Here is a 25,808-nt window from a genome sequence, read left to right as displayed (position 1 = left end):
GTAACAACAAGACTTTACAAAGCTGCACACAGGTTGAAGCTGGCAGTTGGAGATTAAAGTGTGACTTAGTTGATATAGTGGCTGGCCACAGACCGGAAGGTTGGTGGTTCGATCCCCGACCATGGCAGCCTACATGTCGAAGTATCCTTGAGCAAGATACTTAACCCCAAATGGCTATTGAAAAGAACACATACAGCATATAAGAAATAATTGAACAGTCATATGTGTGATAATGAATGTTTGGCAGCTCACGGTACTGTGGAGTGTTCCAAAAATGGCACAAACATTATCATACATACGCATACGGTTCGAGTTTGTAAAATAGGCTGCAGTTTCCTAGCCTGGCTAACCCCAGTCTATTTCACAAATGAGATATAGTCTGGATGCCACCTATTCATTTCTCTGTAGAGGAGGCGTGGCTTACGATCCTCCAGAGCCGTTTATTGGGCGCTACGAATGTCTATCATAAGCGTCTGTAGATAGATCTTAGCCAAACGTATGAATTATACCAGATGACGTATGTAGAGCGACAGAACAACAACAACGACCAGGGTGTCGCTAAACCCCATTAGCTTAGCCACTAACGGGGCTAGTTGGTAGAATAGGCTTTTGCCAAATCCTGTCAGAAGCAAGGCTAAAACATCCTTTTTGGTGGTGATAAAGGAGTGTAAAGCCAAACGTTGTTCTTCTTTTAAAATAAACTTTGGCTCTAAACTATTTAGAACACTGTCTACAGCTAGATTGAAAGAGAGCTTTGCGTCTGCTGCAGCCATGTTGGATCCGTAAGCAAACTACAAAACTACAAGTTTCTGTCTGTCCAATAGTACGCGTCATCGTCTTGCCGTCCCTCCCCGTTCTGTGATTGGAGACCAAAAGCAGGGCTAAGAATCAGCCATGGACACCATGCTGCCTTGCAGTTTGAACCAAAATCAAGCGCCAGGGGAAGCATGGGTATACCCAGGCTAGCAGTTTCTCATAATTAAGGCTACAAAATCACTGACCTAGGTTTAGGGCAAAAAACCTTCTGATAAGACAGTTTAAACAGTAAATAAATGTATGTAAATGCATTAAATTAAGTAGTTATGAGGGTGATGTGAGCCACGGAAGTTATGTAAAAATGCAAGTGACATAAAAAACATGATTCAGATATTTACTTTTACATTTCCTTTTGTTTTCACGTGGGACATGGACACCGTCGTCCTGGGTGAAAGTCTGCCGTTTGTTCAATCCATCCACCTCCCTCCCTCCTGCGATGTGTGACATCCACCATTTAAACTGCCCGTCAACGTCAAACATTACTATGTTAGCAAGATGGCGGTGGAGGACTGTGTAAAACTTGTTGTATTTTGCTACCTGTACTGGAGGTCGACCGATATATCAGCCGGCCGATACTCGGCATCGGCTGATACATGCGTGCGTTCGCCGATCAATCAGCCATTCTCTGGTGAGCTGCTGCTGATACCAGAAAAAAGAAAAACACATCAAATATGTGGATCATCTGAGGCGCCACCACCTCCAGGCCTAGAACAACATACACATTGTTTGCTATCCAATATATGATTATATATAAGATGTTTTGTTTGTTTTGTTAATAAATGTTTCTTATTTTGTTTAAATTGAGACTTGTGTAACATTTGTTATCATTGTGTAATTTTTATTATGTAAATGGAGGGAGAAAAGGCAATATCGGCTTCAAGAATCGGCCCAAAAAAATCAGCAGCACATATCAGGGATCGGTTAAGACTGATGTCAAAATAATCTGTATCAGCATTGGCCTTAAAAAACCCGTACCAGTCGACCACTAACCTGTACAAATGCCATATATTAAAGTTTTTAAAGGGAGACCCGTCTCTCAGCTTTAGCTCCAGGCTGGTGACGTAGTATAGTGATCGTTATGGTCCATAGAGGAGACTCTCACCCAGGAGACCGGGTGTTTGAACCGGGAAGGTTCATTATGCTAACAGGCTACGTTAACCTAAAGTCAGTCTTATCTACTTCCTCTTGTCTCCCTCTTCCTTCCTGTTCATATCTGCTCTCCACAGTCTGTTGTCTTCTCACATTACATTCAGCCTGGTACATTCTGATCATGTCTCCTCTCCTGCAGCTCCCCTTCTCCTCCTCCTCCTCCTCTCTCTACTCCCTACCTGGCACTGAGCTCCGTGTGCTGATTCAGCCCGTTGTGATAATGCATATATGAGAGTTCCCGGCCCTGATTTGAAGGCATTAAAATGCTGCGGGGCAGTGGACAAAAGTAATCTCTCTTTCTGCCAAATGCAACGTTGAGCTCAGTGGGAGTTAGCGTGCTGACAGACGCCTTCTCTGGTATACAGCACACTGCCATTCATGCTGCAGCAGGAACATGCCATTGTCTATGAATCACCTCATGTATGAATTTGAATGACTATATTTTCATGAACTTGATGAAATGTGCATCTGCTTTAATGTCCCTCTCTCTTTTTATGTTGCAGGCGACACACCTCATTGCCTGTAGAAGTCTCAGAGATCCCTCTAAACCTCATTGCACCTCCATGTAGAAGAAGTTACCCCTGTCGCAAATGGAAGTCTGCGTCTTTTGGGTAAAGTCACCTTTCCTCTGTCAAACACAACATTTCTTCTGTCATGATGCTAGTTTACAGTACACTGTAAAAAAAAGTCTGTAGATTTTACGGTGAAAAACTGCTAAACCATGAGAGTAAAAGACCGTAAAATGATAAATGGGTTAATTCAGTTTCAGTAACAATGAAACACTGTAAATGTATATATCAGCCAAAACAGTATTTTTTACATTTTTATTTTTTTAAAATACATTATTTGACTAAAAAATACACTGGCACTGTGTTTGTAGCAAAAATATACTGTAATATACTATATACAAGCCATAATTTTTGCATTTATTTTTTGTAAAAATACTTTTTCTCACTGTGAAATGTACTAAACACCATATCTCCAACAGAAATATACTGTAATATTTAATGGTATAATCTTAAATTCATGCGGCATTTATAAAGTATTTTCTTGTCAATTGTATGGCAGAACAGCGTTTCTTTTGATGGAAAAACTTGTTTTTTTTCCGATAAAATATGGACTAAAATGGCAATCTTAACCCTTTATCGGGCAAAGAACTATATTTGGTAACTTCAGGTAATATTTCGAGAAAAAAGTTGCAAATTTACGAGATTAAAGTGGCAAATCTACAAGAGAAAAAAGTCGCAGATTTAAGAGATTTAAAGTGGCAAATCTGCACGAAGAAAATGCAAATTTACGAGAAAAAAGTGGGGAAAAAAGCAACTTTTTTCTCCCAGACTCAACACTTTAAATCTCATAAATCTGCACATCTCGTAAACTTTTTTCTCAAAATATTATTTTCGTATGTTTTTTTAAACATTCTAGCAGTATGTAATATCCTTGAGTATTCTCTAGGGTTGAAATTTGGAATTTGCAAGCATTTCCATGAGTGCCCTATTAAGGGTTAAACAGGAAATCAACAGTGCTAACCTCATTTTACTTTAATATTACAAAAAGTTGCACCGTATTTATTACGGTAAAGTTCTGGCAACCACAGCTGCCGTTTTTTTACCGTAAAAACAACAGGGTTTTTTTACAGTGTATAACTGTCCATCAGCCTGATAAAACATCGCATTTCTGACCCTGGCGTTCCACTTGCTGCTGCTGCAGCTTCTGCTGAGTGTTTCTTTGTTTGTTAGTCTTTTCCTTTTCCTCCTGAAGACTTCCACCGCCTACTGTGCACAAGCTGATAGGTGGCCTCCTCAGCCTCCAAATCCACTCAGATAGAAAATGAACAACACTGATCAAAACCACAGACATAAGATAGAAGCACAGTAGGGGAACGGACTACTTTGTGGGCTAGAGCTGGCAGAACAGACCTCTATGATGACACGTCTCTTCCTTCAAATACCCTCTGTCTTTAAGGTTTACATCACAAGTGAAGAAAAATGAGTGACACTCCTTGCTGCACTGCTACAAGTTTGTAAATTATTGTGAGAAGGGTGTTTGCATAAAGCATCTTGCTGCACACACAGTTCAGTAATGCCCTGCTTTGCTTGTTCTTTCTGCCGATGCTTCCCTTGGAGTTCATTACAGCTGCTCAGTGAGGCCCTGAGAGCTCCTCAGCAAATGAGCAGAGATGGGGAGAGATGAAAACCCTGAGAGCGTTGAGCAGTGGGACATAGGCTTCAAAAGCTCCATGGCAATTTCAAAGGGGTTTTGTTCTTGATGCCCTCATCGCTATATCTATCTATCGAATATCCAGCACCGAGCTTGAGAGCAGTTATAAAAGCAGGTTTGTGGAGGAAAAGAGATACAAAAATCTCATCCTAAGCTTTTGCCAAGGGGGAAGGAGATAGTGAAAGCCCTAATGAGTTGTGTTTGTTCACCATGTTTATTGATTCTAATTAGCTGTGGAGATGAAGAGAGTACAAAGAATGAGTGCTGAACACTTGTGATTACAGTGAGGTCTTGAGCTGTCCCACTCTATTAGGAAGTATTTGCCGAAGAACATGAAGAACAAGTGCACATCAATTACAATTGCCCAGGGAGTTGTGTTCTGAATGACGTTTGGGTCAAGCTGGAACTTACAATAGGAGCTAGGTGTGTAGATTGGATAATGAAAGCAATTATGTTAAACCCCTGTGAGGCACAGAGGAAGTGACACACTGCTGCAGGTAAAATCACACTGTGAACCAATATGTCGCTGTACAGTGAAGCAGCTTTAGAGACGGATTATTGGGCTTTTATATTTGGCAGATGTAAGATAAAATGTGTCCGCAGCAGGAAGAAGGTAGCAGCGAGATAAGAACACTCTCCTCTTTTGGACTTCTCTGGTTTTGTACGTGTAGATTTATGGTGATCCTGCCCTTTACAAAACATTATTACATTGCTCCGTTCATTTTTATGAAAGGATTTACGGTGAGTCAAACTGCGAGATCACACAGAGCGTTGGTTTCTTATAACACTTTAGTAGAAAGTACTTACATTAAAGCTGCATTAATGGATTGTGTTGGCCATTTGGGGGAAGCTTGACAAGCTGTTAGCACAACATTACATATTATCATCTTACAAAGTTGCTGTAATTATAGTGCTAGTTGCCAGTTACCTGTTTAAACACAGAATGACATTAGGACTCATTTAGAGTTATGTTTCTGACTACCTAACAAACCAGTTTTCAATCTGTTTTACTCAATTTGGTCTGCAGCATCTTTTGAAAAATATCCCTCTCTTTAGCTGCTAAATCCTCTGCTAGCTCACCAGCTAGTTGGTAACTTTGTCCGCTGTTTTGTGCTTGACAGGGTTATCAGAATTTTTGCAGCTGCTAGAAACATAGTTAATATGTGCTGTGAAAGTGCACCAGAAGCCTTTATGATTCGTGCTTTGAAGTTCTGAATATACTAACACCTCTGTTTGTCCAGGGCTGTCTCAGTTTCTATCTCGGTGTCCTGATACCTGATAAGGGCTGGGCGATATAGCGATATAAAAAATGTATCGATATATTGTTAAATGTGATATGAAATCAGACCATATCGGATATATCGATATAGTTCCAATTTTTATTTCTTTCTTTAAATATAAATCCTGCCCTTAGGGGACAAAACTAGGGTTTGTCATATTTAGTTATTTTGTAATCTTTGTTATTCTTTTCTCATATGAATACATTTATTTCAGAAAAAGATTTTTTATTCTATTTTATTCTATTCTATTTTATTTCATAGGCTATTATTATTTAAGATATATATTTTTTTAAATGTGCACTTTATGTAGCTTTGATTTTGAAAAAAAAAGTATATTCAATAAAACGACTTGTGACTTTGACTGAACATTTGCTCTCACTTTGCGATAAAAATATTGGGATATATATTGTATATCGATATTAAGCCTAAATATATCGGGATATGACTTTTGGTCCATATCGCCCAGCCCTATACCTGATAGATATTACTAAAACAGTAACTGTGTTTCCATTAAAGTTGAAGCAAATTTTGAAGCGAAATTTTGAAATGTCGCATTTAAGAAAATATGAATTAGGGACGTTTCCATCAATTGGTTGGATCGAATAAACAAAGCTGCATAAACGTACTTTAATCAGAAGATGGCAGTGTAATGTGTTACTATAAACTAATCCCTCAGTAAAAAAAAAAAAGAAGAAGAGATTGAGCACCTCAAGAGAGCATACAAACTTTTATGCGCATTTTCGTAAGTTTTTTTTTCCAAATGTTGGTATTTCCATCAAGCTTTAATCATGCAAATCTTCAAAATGCGTGTCGAAATTTGTTGATGGAAACAGTAATATCTAAAAATGTTGGGATGATGTGTAAAATGTAAATATAATAATTAAGAATGATAGTGAATATTATACAAAAGTTCAGTTTAAACATGAAATATATTGTCTTTGTGCAGTTTTCAATTGAATATACTTTACAAAGGATTTGCAAATCATCACATTCTGGTTTATTTGCATTTTAGTCCCATCTTTTTTGGAATTGGGGTTGTATCTACTAACTCACTAGAGCCAAACAATTTAATCAAAAATAATGATCTTAAAAACAATGAAAGCAAAGTTGCTAATTTGTTCCTCTGTGTCTCCTTGCTTGACTTGAGGAGTAATCTTTGCATGCTTAATGAAGTCTGGCCACCTCTGTGGTGTTGCCCCAGGTATACACAACACCCTTCTCTCACGCAGCTGCTGGTCTTTTACAATTAGAGCATTGGTGGTGAAATTAAATTTTCTCATATGTTCATTCTGCTGTTGTTCTTTGGCCCTCTGCAAAACATTTGGAGAAGTGGGAGAGAGTAGAAAGGGGATAAGCTGCTTATTGTTTTTCTTCCAGACTGTGTGGTTAATGATGCCTTTGTGCATATTGACAATACATATTGCTGTTTCCATGTTTCAACATTTGTTACCACGTCCTAGATATCTTTTTTCAAGACCAAATATTATGCAACGTATTGGAGGATTTTGTTTTGTATGGCTTTGCATGTGATTCACAATATGTTTAACCCTTTATCGGGCAAAGAACTATATTTGGTAAAAAGTTGCAAATTTACTAGATTAAAGTGGCAAATCTACAAGAAAAAAAGTTGCAGATTTAAGAGATTTAAAGTGGCAAATCTGCACGAAAAAAGTAGCAGATTTACGAGAAAAAAAGTGGGAAAAAGCAACTTTTTTCTCCCAGATTCACCACTTTAAATCTCATAAATCTGCACATTTTTTTCCTCATAGATTTACCACTTTAATCTCGTAAACTTTTTTCTCAAAATATTATTTTCGTATGTTATTTTTACACGTTCTGGCAGTATGTAATATCCTCCAATATTCTCTAGGGTTGAAATTTGGAATATGCAAGTATTTCAATGAGTGCCCTATTAAGGGTTAACAGAGACAAAGTCATTTTAATAACTTAGAAGCTGGAGTCTTGACAGTCAATGTAAAAACAAACAAGTGTGCTGTCACTTTCTGGCTTCATCAGGATTAAAAGAAATAATCAGCAGTTTTCCACCTTGCCTTTCAGGGCTTTTCTATGTGTCTATTCGAGACAAAATCCTGCTGTCAGTCCGAAGTTGCTTAATTCAGTCCACGGACTGCTTGACGCAACGAAATATTAATTTGCCCCTGGCTCACGTTGGTGTTATTTTGTGCTGAGATGCATAGTGAGTGGCGGGTTTACCCAACCCACGATACCCTTGACAAATGGCCGCGCTGCTTTGCCTCTGAAGTGGGATGGGAGTGGCAGTGAGTGTGATCAGCATGCAGGCTCTGTAGGGGCAAAGTTAGCCACACACCACTCAGTCGACTGTGCCTTCACTTCATCTAGGCACGCTTTGATGTCGACTGGCTCACTGATGTATCCGTCCCCTCCCAAATCGTAGCCCTACATCATTAAACTTGTCAGTGGCTTATGTTTCCATTCTGTACTTTCTCTATCTCTGCTGCACCAACACTTGTCATCTCTGCATTTAAAAAAACTCGTCATTACCGGCCTGCTCTCAGATTGTATTGAAGTCATTCACAATAACCGAGTGTGACTTGGGATTTAGTTGTCTCTGCATCCACGGCGCCTGATTATGAAGCCACTGTCTCCTCCCCGTCTTGGAAGCAGCTATTGTTTTGTTTGTAATTAAAATCATGTTCAATTTTCTGCATGCCGCCGGAGCACAAAGTTGCGGATCGTTCTTGCATCTGTGTGATTGTTTGGGATTGTGACGCAGCATTCGGCACATTCAGCTGGATGGGATTTATAAATAACCACAATGCCTGTCATTGGAGCTGAGGGAATATTTATAGATTTCCGTGAATACTCTGCCCCAGTTGCATTCATTTGAACACATGCAGGCGTCGGCAGAAGTGCATTCTTCTTCACCAGAGCTGGTGGCCTTCACTCAGCACATCTTTAGCACTGTTAAAGTTACATCACATGCTTCCCTTTTACTGTGTTATAATTTGAATGAATAATCTGATGAAAATGACAATCAAACAACTTGAAGAGGCAGTCCACGCGTCAACGTCAGTTTAGCTATAAGACTGTCAGGCCGGGCTCAAGTCAGGACTCAGATGCAGAGCAGGTGTACTTAAAAGTTTCTTTATTGTTTAAATAAGTGTATTAAATACAAAAATCGTAATCTAAGATAAGGGGGAAAAACTAACTAAACTCTCGGGGGGGGGGGGGGGGGGGGACGGACTATTAAATAACAACACCTACAAACTCAAAGCGCTCCAAAAGGAAAAAAAAAAAAACAGATAGGAAAAATAAAAGATTCTACTAAAACACTATGAATAACTGGATCAGGACTAAAGGGGTACAAATAATAAAGAACACAAAATCACTCCAAAAGGAGGAAAAACAAAACAGCTGACTCAAAAAGCTATGAAACTAAGAACAGCACTTAACTAATAAATTACAAAGAAAAACACTCTTGCTACGAATCCAAAAGGTGAAAACAAGACAAGCTGTGACAAGAAGGAGATAAGTGGCTGGTATGGTGACGGGTCAGACACATTGGACCAAGACAAGGGAAAACACAGACTATTGGAACACATGGAGGGAAGGGAGCACCAGGTGAACACAATCGGTGATTAGGGGAAACAATCAGACAGATGACACACGGGGAAGGACAAGTGACCTGAAACGAGAGGAGAGTTACTATTTCAAAATAAATAAGACCAGAACACAAAATAAAACACCACCTCACCACGGTGTGACAAAGACTTCTACTCAACACTGTAAAAGCAGTTTTATTATATTTGATGTGGATCTGAGGGTTTCCTGCTTTCTGAGGTCAGAAGATCACTTAAGTGATTTGAGTACCTCCACTTGTTCTTAAAGAAAAACATTTCAGTCTGTGACCGGACATTGCTTTTCCAAGACACTGAGTGCTGACAGCAGGAGTTTGCATCCACACAACCAAAGTCAAACTTTTATATCAGCCAAATGTGTTTCTTTGTTCTGCTGTATTGTGTGTGTTTGTGTGTGTGAGTTGATAAAGAGTTGGGCTGAGGTTTGTTTTTTACTCCTGGTGATCTGTGTGATGCTGTTAAATGTGCATTAGCATGAAGGATGTGCTACATTACTCAACAACAGCAGAGCAACACTGACATGCCACACATCTCTCTCCGGTCTTCCTGCTCCGCCGCTTTATTTGTGGTAATTATGTTCTGCTAAGCTCCGCACATGTTGCCAATGGTGTACAGCTAAAAGTTTCCAGGCAGAACTTGCACTAGCTCAGCATGCCATTGGGCTGTGTAACATTTAATAGGGGCCCCTTTCAATACATCAACGTTTCTCAGTGCCTGTCTGCCTTTTAAACAGACCCAGGCATCCCAAACCATTTTCACCAAGACTCATCAACTCAACTATCAACAAATCTCTGAAATGTCCTGTTTTGGTTTAAAAAATTTTTTGCATCCCTGCTGACTGGTTTGTGACTTGTTTTTTTTCTCTGCTCTTGACCTTCACTAAAGATTCAAATCTACTCTGGGCAAGCTAGAAAAGGGGTATCATAGCTTTGAAAGCCAATCAAAAGCAGTACAGAGAGTGGATTGTCAGTACAAAGAGACAATACACACTGTAACATCAAAGCAGATATTATAGCTTTTCAAATGTATAGTTATAAGCTCAAAGATGCTAACTACACCTACCATTCTGATACATTTACTAATCACTGAGTTGAGTGCGCAACCGACCAGGGCTGGTTTGATATGGACCAAAAGTCATATCCCGATACATTTAGGCTGAATATCGATATACGATATATATCCTGATATTTTTATTGCAAAGTGAGAGCAAATGTTCAGTCAAAGTCAAATATGACATGTAACAAGTAGTTTTATTGAAAGCGTTTATTTAAGTGAACATAAATACTGTATAAAAACAGGAGTACCTTTTAAAAAAAAAAAAAATCAAAGCTACATAAAGTGCACATTTAAATAAATAAAAAATATTTTTCTGAAATAAATATATTTATATGAGAAAAGAATAACGAACATTACAAAAGAATTAAATATGTCAAACCCTAGTAAGGGCAGCATTTATATATAGAAATAAATAAATAAATTGAACTATATCGATATATGCGATATGGTTCAATTCCATATCACATTTAAAAATATATCGATATATTTTTTATATCTATATATCGCCCAGCCCTACAACAGACTCTTCAAGTGAGTCTTTTGGTTCAAACATGTACAACTGAATCTATCTGATGTTTCCTGAGGAAATGGAGCATTGCTAGTTAACCTAGCATGAGCAGCAGTTGTTCACATGGTACCAGGCGAGATCCAGATTGTCTTAGTGTAGAGGGGTTTTTTTTATAAAAAGAAAAAGTATTTTAAAAACATGCAGGGTTTATGTAAATCTATAAGGGTCAGGGCAAATTTAATAACTAGTCTTCATTGTGGTGAGCAGTGATTTCATTTGTTATAAATAAAAAACTTAACAAGTTTCCATCAGGTTACTTTTAACTCTCAACAATGCATGTTGGAAAGCCTACTTCTATGTTACTTCAGAAACGTATTTAGTAGGCTCTAATGAGATCTAAGGTGCTGAGATCTGTGTCTAAAGTGCTCTTAAAATAAAAACTAAGACATTCAAAGTTTATTTGAATTGAAATTGATTAAAATGTATGAGACGAAAGTAAGATAATGAGATTTTGTGTCACCACAAACACATTTCATGCCTTTCATTTTAAATTGTTTTACAATGAGGTGATGATGGATCCATTCAGCTCTATTCCTGCCAGACTCTACAGTGAGGTGAGCCAGCTGCAGGCCTTGCTTCGTGCTCAGCAGAGTCCTGATCCAGACCTCCCTCTGAACCAAGGTTAATATAGTTAACGAAAACTAACGAAATAACGAAAACCAGAACTGAAAAAACATTTTTGTTTACTGAAATAAAAATAAAAACGAGAGTTTTTAAAAAATGATAACTAACTGAAACTGTTTTGTGTGGTTACAAAACTAACAAAACTAAAAAATTATGGTGAAAATGTCCTTCATTTTCATCTTTGTCAACTTTTTTTCATACTTAAACCTTTTTGGTTGATATGAAATGTATTTCATCTATCTGGTTTTATGACTTAATAAGCTTATTGGGGCTGAGATGGATCAGACAAAGGAAATAAAGGAAACATTTATTGTGACCTTATTGAATCTGGCACGCAACAAATACCCCATTACAAAAAACTACAACTAAGACTAATAAAAACTGAACAGAATTTGAAAACAAAAATTGACTACAAAATCAAAACTAAAACTAATGAAAACATAACATTATTCGGTTTCAGCCTCGAAATCATGTAGGGTTATTGTATATTGTCCTCTATTAGTTTAATATCACTAGAATTCCTATCTCTCTCCATGAAAATGAAATATAAAGGATTTAATAGATAATTATTCTGTGGCAGGTGCATCATTATCTCCCCAAACCCTCACAAGAACAAAAAAAAGCTTCTTTGATTGGACTCTTAAAGGAAGAAAAACTAACAGGCATCCTTGATTTCCACTAATGACTTTGTTTGTGTTATCTTAATTATTGGCTCCTTGTCTGTTAATTTTCCTCCCCACCTCCCAAAACTGCAGTCTCCTGCCTGTATGGGAGTGAGCTGCTGCACGACGTACAGGGACCAATCAGACTCCGGTGCTCCCTCCCATGGGCTAAGGCCGCCAATGATGGCAAGGCGGCAAGGAAAGAGCGTTAATTCATCACCATCATGTGCCTGCCGCCTCCAAAAGGCAGTTAATTAACTTTCCATAGGCCGTGAGAGGACGCATGAGTCAGTGTGAGCTGGGCCGACAGCCCCATGATGCAGCCTGCCGAGCGTGGATATGTGAGGTCCAATCCCCAGCTCTACTGGGAGGCTGAGCTCGCCGGCAGGAGCCACACTGGGAGTTTGTGGAGGACATTTCGGTGCTCCGTCCGTTCAGAGCTGGATCCACAGAGATAAACGCCCAGATTATTGGTTCCTTCAGCTTCCCCCTGTGCCTTCTTTTGAGGCTCTAAAATATTTAGTTTTGCAGAGAATGAAAGTTTGTCTTTGATTCACCACCACACTCCACAGGACTTTCCACTCAGGCTGTGTTTTTATTACACCAACAGACTGGCCATGTAGTGCTTGTCCTTGTGTAGAATAATGCGAAGCTTGAAGCCATGTGACCCTTTATTCTTCAGAGTTGATTATTTCATTCTTATGTCAAGGCTGTGTGGCAATGTTGGCTTTTTTTATGATCAGAATATAATTATTTATACCATAAAGTCCAGGACAGAGAAGAGGAAAAGGCCTCTAAAGCTTATAGATTATACTAATGTAACTCTTAAAGTCAAAACTTCCTCGTAAATTCAGGATAATGCACCACCACTCTGCTGCTCTGAACTCATTTTAAAATAAATAGTTTTTTTCCCCTCGATAATTAATTCCAGTCCGTTCAGCTTTGTTGTTTTTTTAATTTGTGTTACTTCCATAGAAAGCTCACCAAACCAAAGTTCCAATACACCATTTGAGTGTTGCTATTTATACCCTAAACACTTTCAGCTAAACTTTAAATGGCATTTGCATGGGACATTTGGCATGACTCAAACTGGTCGACAGGCTGAGTTGAGTCCATTTATAATAAGTTGTTGTGGGCGGGTCTTGCAGCCTTTGCGAGCAGAGTTTAGACAAAACCCACAAGGCCAGTTTGCAGAGGCAAATACTGATGTAATACCCTTCGCTGCAATTGTTTTCTCTCAGCAGGGCATTTTAGCATTTTCAAAGAACAGAAGTTGCACATGTCTGATGGTGTGTGGTTTGTGAAGTCACCTTGTTTTAACCTCAACAAGATCTCCAACCTAAACCATGCTCTAAACATGCTCTTTATTGTTTTTTTGGTTTGAATGCATGTTTAGTAGCATTCCTGGCTGAACGACGGTTGATTCTTTAACTGATAGTTCACAGGATTTATTTAAAATCGTAGCTCCATGAAAATAAATATAAGACATTCCTTGATCACCTTGTGAATCCACCGTAAGAGCTACCAGGTGGTAAAACGACACACTCGTTATTATTTACCGTTCGTTTTTTATTTAACTGTTCCACCTGTGATTTCCTGTCACTACCTTTCAAAATTAAAGCAACCGTTTCACACTGGACGGCACCTTTTCAAAATAAAAGCATCACAACATTGTAAAACACCTAGAAAATTTACAAACATGAAAAATAAGCTATATAATACAAAAACACCAAAAGGAACCTTGCTAAAGGTGATTTACAGTTGTGTTAAAATGTAATAAATGGAAAAGTGATATAGTGATTGGAGTATTTACTACTTTTCAGTGCTATATTTGATTTAATCCACATTAACAGTCTTATCATACCATGTATTCTTACAAAACAGAAAACAGATAATTTACTGTATTTTATGAAGCGATTAAATTAATATTGAGCTGAATTAAGTTTAGGGTAGCCTCTGCTACCTGTATGAATGTGTGTGTGAATGGGTGAATGAGCGCAGTCTGTAGTGTAAAGCACTTTGAGTGGTTGCAAAGCAACTAGAAAAGCGTTATATAAGTGCAGGTCCATTTACCATTTATACTGTGTTCCAAATTAATTAATTCATTCATTCATTATCCTTAACCACTTATCTGCACTCGTGGTAGGGGTGTGCCATATCGTATCGTTCACGATAATATCGGTATTTTTTTTTTATGGTTAAAAAAAAATGCATATCATGATATTGGCAACGTTCCTACTTCTTGATGTAGTGGCGCAAGGTTGAGTGTCTGTCACCAGTCAGTCAAACCCCGACCCCCACCTCTCTGTCCTCCTCCGAGACATGCGCACTCATTCACACCCTTACACAACTGAATATACCGAGCTGCCCTCCAAACACACTGTAGCATTATGCCGTTCGTTAGCCACCAGCTAACATTAGCAAACAATTACATTTGTTTTAATCACAAAAAGCTACTTACTCTCTCGCTAAACACATGCAGCTTTCAAAATAAGAGCACAGTAACAGAATCCACCACAGAACTTACAAGAAGACTGTCAAAATAAGATGCCCTAAATAAAACATACAAGAACCTTTATTCTCCTTTACAAAATGTCTTTAAAATATGCCCCCGAAACCCCTAAATGGTTATTTTTTATTATTTGCTGCTTGCTATGTTCAGTGAAGTGCCTGACGGATGCCAGGCAGTTCCTTCAGTGGACGTATCACTGACTGACTGACTTGAGCAACTCCATGCTCGCACTACTTGGCAGTTGGCACATATGGTCTAGAGCAGGGGTGTCAAACTCTGGCCCGCGGGCCAAATTTGGCCCGCAGTGTAATTTTATTTGGCCCGCGAGGCAATACCAAATTATTATATTATTATTGTAAATTAATGACATTGATGTATTTTTTATTTGAAATTTGATTTTGCATGTCTGCACTATTTAGTTATATATTGTATGTTTATAAGCGTTGCTGGTTCCATATTTAATGTTAAAGCAAAACATGTTTGGTATATATTAAAAGGTTTATTTGTTCAATGTTGGCCCGCGATTTTATTCAAGTTTTAAATTTTGGCCCATAGTGTATTTGAGTTTGACACCCCTGGTCTAGAGCATGGGTCTCAAACTCAAATTACCTGGGGGCCACTGGAGGCAGTATCAAAATTACCCAAAAAAGACACAAAATTACCAAAAAAAAGACACAAAATTACCAAAAAAAGAAATTACATTACATAACATTTCCACTTCTTGCGGTAACAACAACACGGCAGATAATAAACAGTCCGGTAGCAGCTGCCTTTCTTTTCGTTAATGTCGTCATAGAAACAAGTGAAACAAAGCTCCAGCTTGCTTAATAAAGGGATCTTCCACACACAACACGGAAAAAGTGCCATTCATATAAAACTCACATTAATGTTGGACGGTATTTGGAAAGGCGGGAAAGGTTTATTGAAGTGGAAGGCTGGCATTTAACTTAACCCTTTATTATTTTCTCTTAGGTTATTGAGTTTACTGATATAGTGTATGTTTTATGTGGTAATTATGTTTGATGTTTGCTTGTGTCTACTTTAGTTTGAATGTTATTTAATGTGTTAAAGTTCTGATTTATTGTTTTTTTATTTATTTAGGTTGGTTTTGTGATTTTGTTGTTGTTCTTTTCTTTTCTTTTCTTTTCTTTTTTTTTTACTGTGTTTGTCCATTGGTGATTTATGTTGTGTTTTGTTTAAATTAATTTAAAAAAAAAAAAAACTTCAAGGTGAGGGCCATAAAATATCATCACGAGGGCTGCAATTGGCCCACGGGCCGTGAGTTTGAAACCCATGGCCTAGAGAGAGAGACACTCGACGGGACAGGAGTTCATCTGAAGTCAAGAAAAGAACAAAACTTTTTAAGAAGTGAATCAGTGTGGTTCGTTCTCCTAAGTGCTTCATTTTTTCAAATTATTCCTTCGCGAGCAAGTCATCACTAGTACAACCTACCTGTTGGGGCATTTTTGAGGGGAGGATGGTCTCTGCGTTGACTTGATTGCAATATTTTCATGCAGTTGCAACTGTCTGTTTAATGAATGCTCATTTAAACAGGCTCACTTATGCTGAGTCCTGCTCTTTTGTCATGTTTTCACACTCAGCCCAGCAGAGTCCAATTTCCTTAAATAGTATCACTACAGATCCCAACTGAAGCATTGTTTCATAGTTCAAAGATTTACACACTCCAATGAATGGCTCATTTGTGATAGTCATCAATCTAACTTCACAAGCACACTCACAGGATAGTGGAGAGAATAGGTTTGAGTGCTCATTTGTCTGTACAGATTGCTGGATGGAATCATTCTCTTTCACGTCATCTTTATGATCATCTTCTTTTTTTTTTTCAGTTAAGCCCCACCAAGCAGTTCCCAGCTTGTCTCCTCCTCCTCTTCCCTCTCTCTCTGTGATGTGCAGGAGCCAATCGATCGTGAATTTGGCTCTGCAGGATAGTTTTTCTGCGCTACTCTTGGGAGTTCTCAGCGTTGAAATAGACTCTTTGGGCCAGGGCTTGGCATTGTTGAGAAATGTGAGGGTGTTTGCAGAGTGAGCTGCATGGCTGGCCAGCAGCAGCAGCAGCAGCAGCAGTGATGACATTGATCCCCTGCATTCTCTTCATTAGCCCCAATCAGATGACATAGAAACTACTCCACTTCAAAAGAGTACGATGAAATCAAATACTGCAATGTGGTGCTTACTAGACTTTTAACACAAGCCCAGCTGGTGTTACTGACACAATATGTTCACTTCCCACACTGAATTAGTTGCTGCCCAGATAAGTCACTTTTGATCACACTCAAATGAATAAACCACAGAAAAATAGTTGAAATCCTTCTCTTTAATGCTGCGGTTTACACCACTTTTGTAGAGTAGATGTGTTACCTTTGAAGCTGACAATGAAGGCAATAATACACTGAAGAGATTATTAGGTCGAGGTGTTCATTTTCTTGTGAACTTTTGTTCTGTTTTCTCCTCACAGTTTTTTTTAACGGGTGCAATAAAAAAAAGTAATTTTCTTTTGGCTGTCTAAAATATCTATTCTTATTTAATGGCAGGAGCCTCTTTTACTACTGTTATGAGTGCAGTCTTTACTCATGCTGTTTAAAAAAGAAAGATTATTCATGAAAGTGGGAATAGAGGACCAGGGGTGTAGGTTCCATTTCAACCTAAAGGGGGGACACATATTAACCCTTTGATGCACAACATGGGTCAAAAATGACCTGCATTCATTTCCCATGTTATTTCATGCTTTGTGTGTGCAACTATGTTTGTCTTATTTTTAAGGTTTAACTTTAAAAGAGTTTTTAGAACCACCAGATTACATTGGAAAGTCACATATTTTAACATTAACAACCAATTTAACAAAATAAGATAGTTAATATTTGTGTCTTCTTTGTCAGGTTTTAAATTGGTGATTGGTGATTGGTGAATTGGTGACAATTCCTTTGATGCACAACATATAAACACCTTCTGAAGCACAACATGGGTAAAAAATGACCTTCTGCATTAAGTAGTGATAAAAAAAGTTTTTTTTTTTCAAAAAGTAAGAAATGAAAACAAAATATTAGCATGTATGATCAAAATCAAGCTATTTGAGGAAAACCTGCAATACTGAATGATGAAATTAATTAATTGCAAAGATACAGAACATAAAAACTTAGACAGGTCACTTAAGACCCATGTTGTGCATCAAAGGGTTAAGTGCCCAATTCAAAACATAAACATGTAATGAATATAATGCAATAATGCTCTCAGGCATTCTGTGTTGCTTACAAATATGTATTTTCCTGCAACTTCACTAGTTTCATATTATCTCTGCTGAATCAACACAGATACAGTCATAAGTTACAGTTTTTTCGTTTGGAGGTGCAATCTTTTTAAATGTGCATGTGGCACTCATTCACATCAAAAATAAATTAATTCATTTTAATCCATTTATAATCCCCTCAACTTTAATAGCTTATATATGTGTTTCAGCAAGATTTCTGCTCTGTGAATGTTAAAATAAACCATCTTTTTTTATCAAAAATGATGTGATATTTTGAGAAATAAAGTCAAAATATTACCTGATAAAGTTACTGAAAATCCAGTGATAATATTCCCCAGGAAAAAAAAATCTATCAGACCTATAGTCTGCTTTGCATTATGTTACTGCTCTGCGCTCTGCTGATATGTAGAATCCCATTCAAACTGTCTGACAGACACAGTCGCCTGTTTGGAACTCTCTGGATGAGACTAAGTTTAGGGAAGCAGCTGTGTGTTGCTCTTTATTGGAGGAAAACCAAAACGAACTGAAAACACTTCTGATCACGCATAAATCTTAATATTGTCCCCCTCCAATAAAGTGCAGCTGCATTCTGGAATAGAGAGACAGTCCCAAACTGGGCAAAGGTGTCTTTAAGTGATGGGGAATCAGAGACAGTGACACAGAGCTACCGGTGACAGGAAAGAAGCTACACTTTAGTCTTTTGCAAACACTTAAAAAAAAAAAAAAAATAACTATATGCTACAGTAGCCTATGGATTGTCAGAAAATTCTAAATCATTACATCAGAAAACAAACAAACAATTTCCAATCCAATGGGAAAACAAGGGAGTTAAACCATTGTTGAAACAAGTAGGGCTGGGCAATATGGACCAAAAGTCATATCCCAATATATTTAGGCTGAATATCAATATACGATATATATCCTGATATTTTTATTGCAAAGTGAGAGCAAATGTTCAGTCAAAGTCAAATATGACATGTCACTTGTAAGTATTTTTATTAAAACCGTTTATTTAAGTCAACATAAATACTGTATAACAACAGGAGTAGCTTCTTTTTTTTAATCAAACCTCCATAAAGTGCAATTTGTGGAGGTTTGTACAGTACAGTAATTTCAATTAAAGAATATCTTAAATAAAAATAGCCTATGAAACAAAATAGGCCAATCTTTTTCTGAAATAAATATATTTAAAGCAGAGCAAAGAATAACTAAATATGACAAACCCTAGTAAGGGCAGCATTTATATATGAAGAAAGATACATTGTTTGAACCATATCGATTTATGCGAAATCGTCCAATTCCATATCACATTTAAAAAAAAATATTGATATATCTTTTATAACGATATATCGCTCAGCCCTAGAGACAAGGAAAATTAGTTTTGAGCTAAAATGCATATGCATTTAATATCATATTAGGTAAAGCAATTTAGAAAACGTCGTAGTGATATATCCCTTCCATATAAAGAACTACCCTCAGCATCACTCCAAGGTCTGTGACTTTTCATTTCTCTGGCTGTCTGGAAGCAGTTTGTAATTTGAGATTAGGGGCCATCTGGGAGGGTAGAGGGTGAAATGTAATCCCAGAGTATTCACTTACTCAGTTTCAGCACAGCTTTTGGAACAGAACAACATATTGGATTTTTCTGCAGGCATGGTGTGTTATTTTCTGTGATGCTGGGGGACGGCCAAAGATTGTCCAAATGCATGGTGCCATTTGCTTTTGTTGGATGTGGTTAGGATCAACAGCAGAGCTCCAACTCCTCTCTAAACGGAGCGTGTAAAATTTATAACAAGCAACAACACTCGCCAATGAGCCGATGGTCGACTTGATGTACAGAGACAAATCTCCTCTAATGTATCTTCTCCTCACTCTTTCTATACCTACACTGAACCTGAAAACACCATTTGTGCACTGATTAGAAGCTTTGTTTTTCTTTATCGCAGTCATTAGCTGCATCCCTGCCAGCTCTCCCCATGAGAGGGATGGGCTGGAGATCAAGTGCCTCTAAACTCTGCAAAGTTGCAAGTTTTGAGGTTGATGAATGTTAATGAGTGCGTATGGATACAGCCAGTTGCTATATTTGGAATAAAACTTGTCATCCACAAAACTATACCTATTCTCCAAATGATGCAAATAAGTCATTAGCTGGTTTCCACAGTGACACCTGCTTGTAACTGACAACATCAACAGTGGCTCCTTCAATTTAAGACATTCATTAAGGTACGACATGTGGCATTTCAGCATCAACAAATTACCATGTTAATTTGTACTCATTAGTTTAATTATTGTCAACAAACAAGTGTATGCCAAGAACACAGCTTTTGTGCCACCGGGTGGATTATTTTTTTGTTCTACTTTGCAGGCAATCAACAACTTCCTTTAACTATTTCTGTAACTGCATTGTATCAGTTTCTCATGACTGATGTAGTATTACTACTACGACTACATACTTAATTAATGGCCTGAGGGAAACTGCTTTGGTCTCCGACACACAGAGACAAATGACATTGGAGAAAGGTCTCAGCAGACAAGACATACAGCCACAATGACATTCTGGCAGGACATCAGTGCTCAGGAAATTTTTTTTTATAATAGATACAGTAAATTAATGAGTAAGAGGCAGATCATCAGTTATGCAGCTAACACTGATCAATACATATCACATGAAAACACTAAGAGTGTACAGACATGGAGTGCTTTTGTAACTGAACACATGGTTACTGCACATGCAACGTAACCGGAACGTTCCTAGGTTGGTGATGACCACAGGACAGATTATTAGGTAGAAGTGTTCATTTTCTTGTCAACTTTTGTTCTCCGCAATTTTTTTAAACAGGTACAATAAAAAAGTAATTTTCTCTCTGCTGTCAAAAATATCTATTCTTACTTAATGGCAGGAGCCTCTTTTACTACTGTTATGGGTCCCGTTTGAGTTTATATCTGATTAAAGAACAGAGGAATCTTTATTTAATGGTATCTAAAGGGATAAAAGCTCCACGTACATGTTCTTTGCAAAACTTTGAGGACTTAACTGTTTATCACAGAAGATAGCCCAAAAAGCACAGTGACTAGCTATTGATTGCCTTAATGGTGTTTTCAAGTGATTTGTGTGTGTGTGTGTGTGTGTGTGTGTGTGTGTGAGAGAGTGTGTGAGTGTGTGTGTGTGTGTCTAAGTGTGTTTGTGGGGCCACTTGAGGGAATAATATTTGTTCCAAGATTCTCAATGTGATCACAGAGACCACCGGGCATTTCACTCTGTACCAAGCATACACATTATCAGATTGTGAGAGTTGCTGGGTATTTGTCTTTCGTGAAATCATGGGTCCAGGCACGATGAAGTCACTGAGCAGTGAAGGAACTACGTTTGGGTCCTATGGCTTCCTATTTCAAATCTGTTCCTCAGCAGAGGAAAGTACTTATTATTGTATAACCTGTAATAACCTTAATATCATCATCAAAATGGCCTAAATGTTGTTGTTAAGATAGCTACATATCATGTAGAAAAGCCTCTTGTTAAGTATGTTGAAACCACAGACTGTATATAAATAATGGACGTAGTCACCGTGACGCCACCCATTGGTTTGTGGCCCGTTGGAAGCATTGAGTTCATCGTTACACTCATCGCCATCTTGCGTCCCCATCTTGTTTCTGATACGGGGAGCAGACCATATCTGGACTGTGGAGGAGCGAGAGGGATCTGATCACTGACTACAGCCTCTCTACACCTCAACCTGACTGAGAGAAGCTGCTGCTAATTCATGTTAGCATTAACTGGAGCATTAACTGGGATGCTAGTTTTGGCTAGCAAAAAACAAAAACAAAATGTATGTTACTGACCTCAGAAAACTGAGCAGCGACTCCTTGGAGTGTCTGTTAGTCCAACCAAACGCTGAACAAGACATTTTTACTGAACAAAACGTTCAAATAAACTGTCATTAAGTGAAAATACAGTGAAAGGGTCGAAGTTATGAGACCAAACCGCTAAACATCCTTTTTTATATCAATATAAGGTTATATAGAACTTTATTGACACGTTGCCATGGATACGCATTGTTCTGCTTCTCTCCTGACAACGGCTCACCTTGTTAGTGACCTGTCAATCAAAGGTGGCCACGCCCCAAATCATACGATTCTTTATCTTCTATTTTCTTCTAAATGGGGCCATTAACTATTAACTATTAAAATCAAATTGTCTTGAAGAAGATTTTTTTTACTAGATATTGAGACCATAGTGTTGTCCTAACAAAAAACTCTGAGGTAATAAATCAAGTGAGAAGTTTTCAAATTTTGCATTGAAATGAATGGACAGATTTCTTTTGCAGCCAAACTTAGCGCCCCCTGCTGGAATTCTCAGTAGAATGCAGCTTAAGGCACTTCTTGGTTTGCCTCCCTGCTCAGACCCGGAGGTTGCCGCCTGGTTGAAACTGGCTGTTCCCAGGTTTGAAAGACTGTCTGAGCACCGAGCTAGAGATTAGGATTTGCCCAAACATTCATCATTGCTTTTAGCCTGAGGCAGAGTAGAGCTGTGTTTATTACACTGCAAGTTAAACTTCAGCACCTCCTCAGCAGCTAGTAGCAGTTGGTTTCAACATTATATATACAGTAATTTAGTAGAATATATAACAATGTTCCACATGTAAATATAATACAGTTGTACAGCTGTGATAATTGACTGAATGCAAGATGTTACACTGCATTATTCACACAAAGGGGTGGGGTGTTTGTGCAGTCTGTGTCTGTGAGCTGTGATCTTACTGTGAGCAGACCATCAACAATATAGTAGAGTAATGCGCTAAACTACTTTTGCATTCCATCAAAATAACTGCTTTATGTAATGTTGCTTCATTGCAGGTAATCACAGCACAGAAGTTAGTTAGATTAGTTCATTACAAAGCCGCAGGGCATTGGGCGCTACTGCTTCATCCACTGGGTTTTGTTTCTATGACAGCAAGCGTTGCTCCTTTGGTTTTTATCATCTATTTGGACTATACTACCCATTTGATTAACATTGTTTGTTCTTCACTATATGCAGCAGCTAGAGGATGTTTCACCTCATACTTGTGGACATGTGGATGTGGATGCATGACACATACATTTGGTATGATTCAACTCAACTCAAACTGTATTTATAAAGCACATAAAAAAAAAAAAACGGGGTTGATCAAAGTACTGTACAGATATCACAATTGTAGGAAAAAAGGTAAAAACTAAAATACTAAAATACATAAACATAATGCAATACAATAGAATAAAAATAAAATAGATTAAAATAATTTAAAATTTGAATACATTTTTTTGCCAGATGTCCAGTTAAACTTGATTAAAAGCCAGTGAGAAAAAGTGTGTTTTTAGAGTCTAGTTTTAGATCCCCTTTGGTTTTGAGTCTAGTTTTAGATCCCCTTTGGTTTTGAGTCTAGTTTTAGATCCCCTTTCGTTTTGAGTCTAGTTTTAGGTCCCCTTTGGTTTTGAGTCTAGTTTTAGGTCCCCTTTGGTTTTGAGTCTAGTTTTAGGTCCCCTTTGGTTTTGAGTCTAGTTTCAGGGGTGGCCAGTGGCAGCTGATTGGAGGATCTCAGTGTTCTGGCAGGGGTGTTGTTTGAAGGAGCTCAGTCAAATACTGTGGGGCTAGGCCATTAAGAGCTTTAAAAACAAACAATAACATTTTAAAATCTATTCTAAAAGCAACCGGGAGCCAGTGTAGCGAAGCTAGGACAGGTGATTGTGGTCACGTTTGCGTTGCCAGTAAGGAGACGGGCAGCTGCATTTAGTACCAGCTGCAGGCGCTGCAAAAGTGAGTGATTACATTACTTTAATAAAAACTAGGCAACAGCATTGCTAACACAGCCAAGCACCACCCAAGTACAGCAACACAGGACATAAAATAACACTCCAGCTGATATTACCACAGTTAGCGGTTAGCTTTCCTTTTGCAACAAGCTTCTTGTCCCTCAGGATACTCCATAACACACATGCACACGCATCAAGAGAGCCAAGGCAGACACAACTGCCAGAGGACATCAGAGGGAAAACCAGAAAACACTTTATATTATGATCATAAAGCTTTACTTAAAGTAACTTAAATAATGTTACCAAAATTCTATTTATAATGCGTTACATTACTTTGTTACTGTGAAACACAATATTTTGATGTATTGCATAATGTTCGCCCAATACTGTAAGCAACATACAGATAGTTTTTAGTATTACATTATTACATTATTTGTAAGCTATAGCGATGTCCACAATACACCAGAAATCGATACATAGCACTACAGGCAAGGGGAAAAAATGCGTTTTTATTTCTGGGGTGAACTGGCCTTTTTGAGTTATGACAGCAACAACAATTTACTGTAGAGAATAATGAAGAAAAAGTTAATTTTCTGCATCTCTGCACTCTTGGAGTCTTGTAACTCTATTTACTGACTCCTACCAGGAGTTGAGTGAAATATCTCAAATATGGCAGAATATATCAGACAGCAAGGGGATACCGGCTTAAAATGTATTTTCCCCCTACTGTATTTGAATATTTCTGCATACTGGGGTCCCTAAACAGTCTGGGAATTGAATAAATTGGATTTCACTTGGAAACTGAGACTTGTAGATTCAATGAGCCCATGTTCATGTGTGATGATGTTAGTCTCCATAGTAGATTTCATTGCAGTAAGGGCATTGTCTGAAACTTGACCTCACTGGATAAAATGAGCTGCTGTCACCTCTTGGATAATTACAGCCTCATGAAACAACCACAACCTAGAGACCTAGAGTACACTCTAGGCCTAGGTATATTTACAATAAAGAGGTTTCTCAGCGGTAGTTGAGCATGGCAATGGACTTCAGAAAGCCATAGCAAAATGTTCTAAATCTAAATAGGCTGAATTAATTGATTAATAGGTCTTGACACAGTGCTGAGCTTGTAACGCCTGCAAATGTAATAATGCCACCAAACGTAATAAACCACAAACGTAATAAAAATCTGCAGCTTTTAATGCAATAATCCCACAAACGTAATACATTTTCCACAAACATAATAACCACTGCCTACTACAAATGTAACACAAGATTTCCCACAAATGTAATAACTATTACCTTTGCAGGGACTTATTACGTTTGTGGGGAAGTGAAAATCTTCAACTTTCAATATTGTAATAACGTCCCAGAAATGTAAGAACACAATGAATAATGGTTGTTGTTGTTTGTAAGCCTACACACACACACACACACACACACACACACACACACTACTAATACTGACCGAGGGTGCAAAATGCAGCTGCTGGCTCTCCGCTCCGCTATCACACAACAATATATTGTTATTATATATTTTTGTTGTAGCATTCATACCAATTCATTTGAATTAAATTGATATATAGGCCCAATAGTCTACATTCATTTTTATTTTCTCGAGGAATCATTGAGGGCAACCCTTCATTTGCAGTGATGTCGAGAGTACAGAGAAAACACAAAACATAGTACAGAGAGAACACAAAACAGAGTACAGAGAAAACACAAAACAGAGTACAGAGAAAACACAAAACATAGTACAGAGAAAACACAAAACAGAGTACAGAGAAAACACCAAACAGAGGACAGAGAAACCACCAAACAGAGGACAGAGAAAACATGAAACAGCACAGACAAAACACATGCAAAAACATTAAAAACAGTTACAGTGAAAGGCAGAGTTATTGGTTATCATAGTTTTAAACTGGCCCATATAACTGTGTTGATTTTGAGTGAATGTTGTAGATGTTCCAGGTCGATGCAGCAGAAAAACTGAAAGCAGGTTTTCCAAATTCAGTATTAGTCCGGGGGAACATTGATCATTAAGCATTAATCACTCGAGCGTGTTGGATAATTACTATGTGACCAGTTTAATAAAGTGCTGAGGTATGGTGGCATGTTGCCTATCAAGACTCATTAAAATGATAAGCTGTAGTTTAGACATTAGTTCGGCTATTATGTTTGTGGAAAAGGTATTACATTTGTGGGATTATTGCATTAAAAACTGCAGATTCTTATTACGTTTATGTTTTATT

At 38.0% G+C, this 25,808-nt stretch overlaps 1 protein-coding gene across 2 annotated transcripts in view; it reads left to right on the top strand.

The window, feature by feature from the left end:
* Positions 1-25,808, top strand: part of iqsec1b (IQ motif and Sec7 domain ArfGEF 1b) — a 294,136-nt gene that overhangs the window by 103,303 nt on the left and 165,025 nt on the right. For both annotated transcript variants that reach the window (XM_059329611.1, XM_059329613.1), the window contains exon 2: positions 2,469-2,576. In XM_059329611.1, coding sequence (XP_059185594.1) covers positions 2,469-2,576 — 108 coding nt within the window. The remainder of the gene's footprint in view (positions 1-2,468; positions 2,577-25,808) is intronic.

The sequence above is a fragment of the Centropristis striata genome, chromosome 3 (assembly GCF_030273125.1).
Source record: "Centropristis striata isolate RG_2023a ecotype Rhode Island chromosome 3, C.striata_1.0, whole genome shotgun sequence".
Taxonomy (NCBI): Eukaryota; Metazoa; Chordata; class Actinopteri; order Perciformes; family Serranidae; genus Centropristis; species Centropristis striata.
This window is presented reverse-complemented; position numbering and strand designations above follow the sequence as displayed.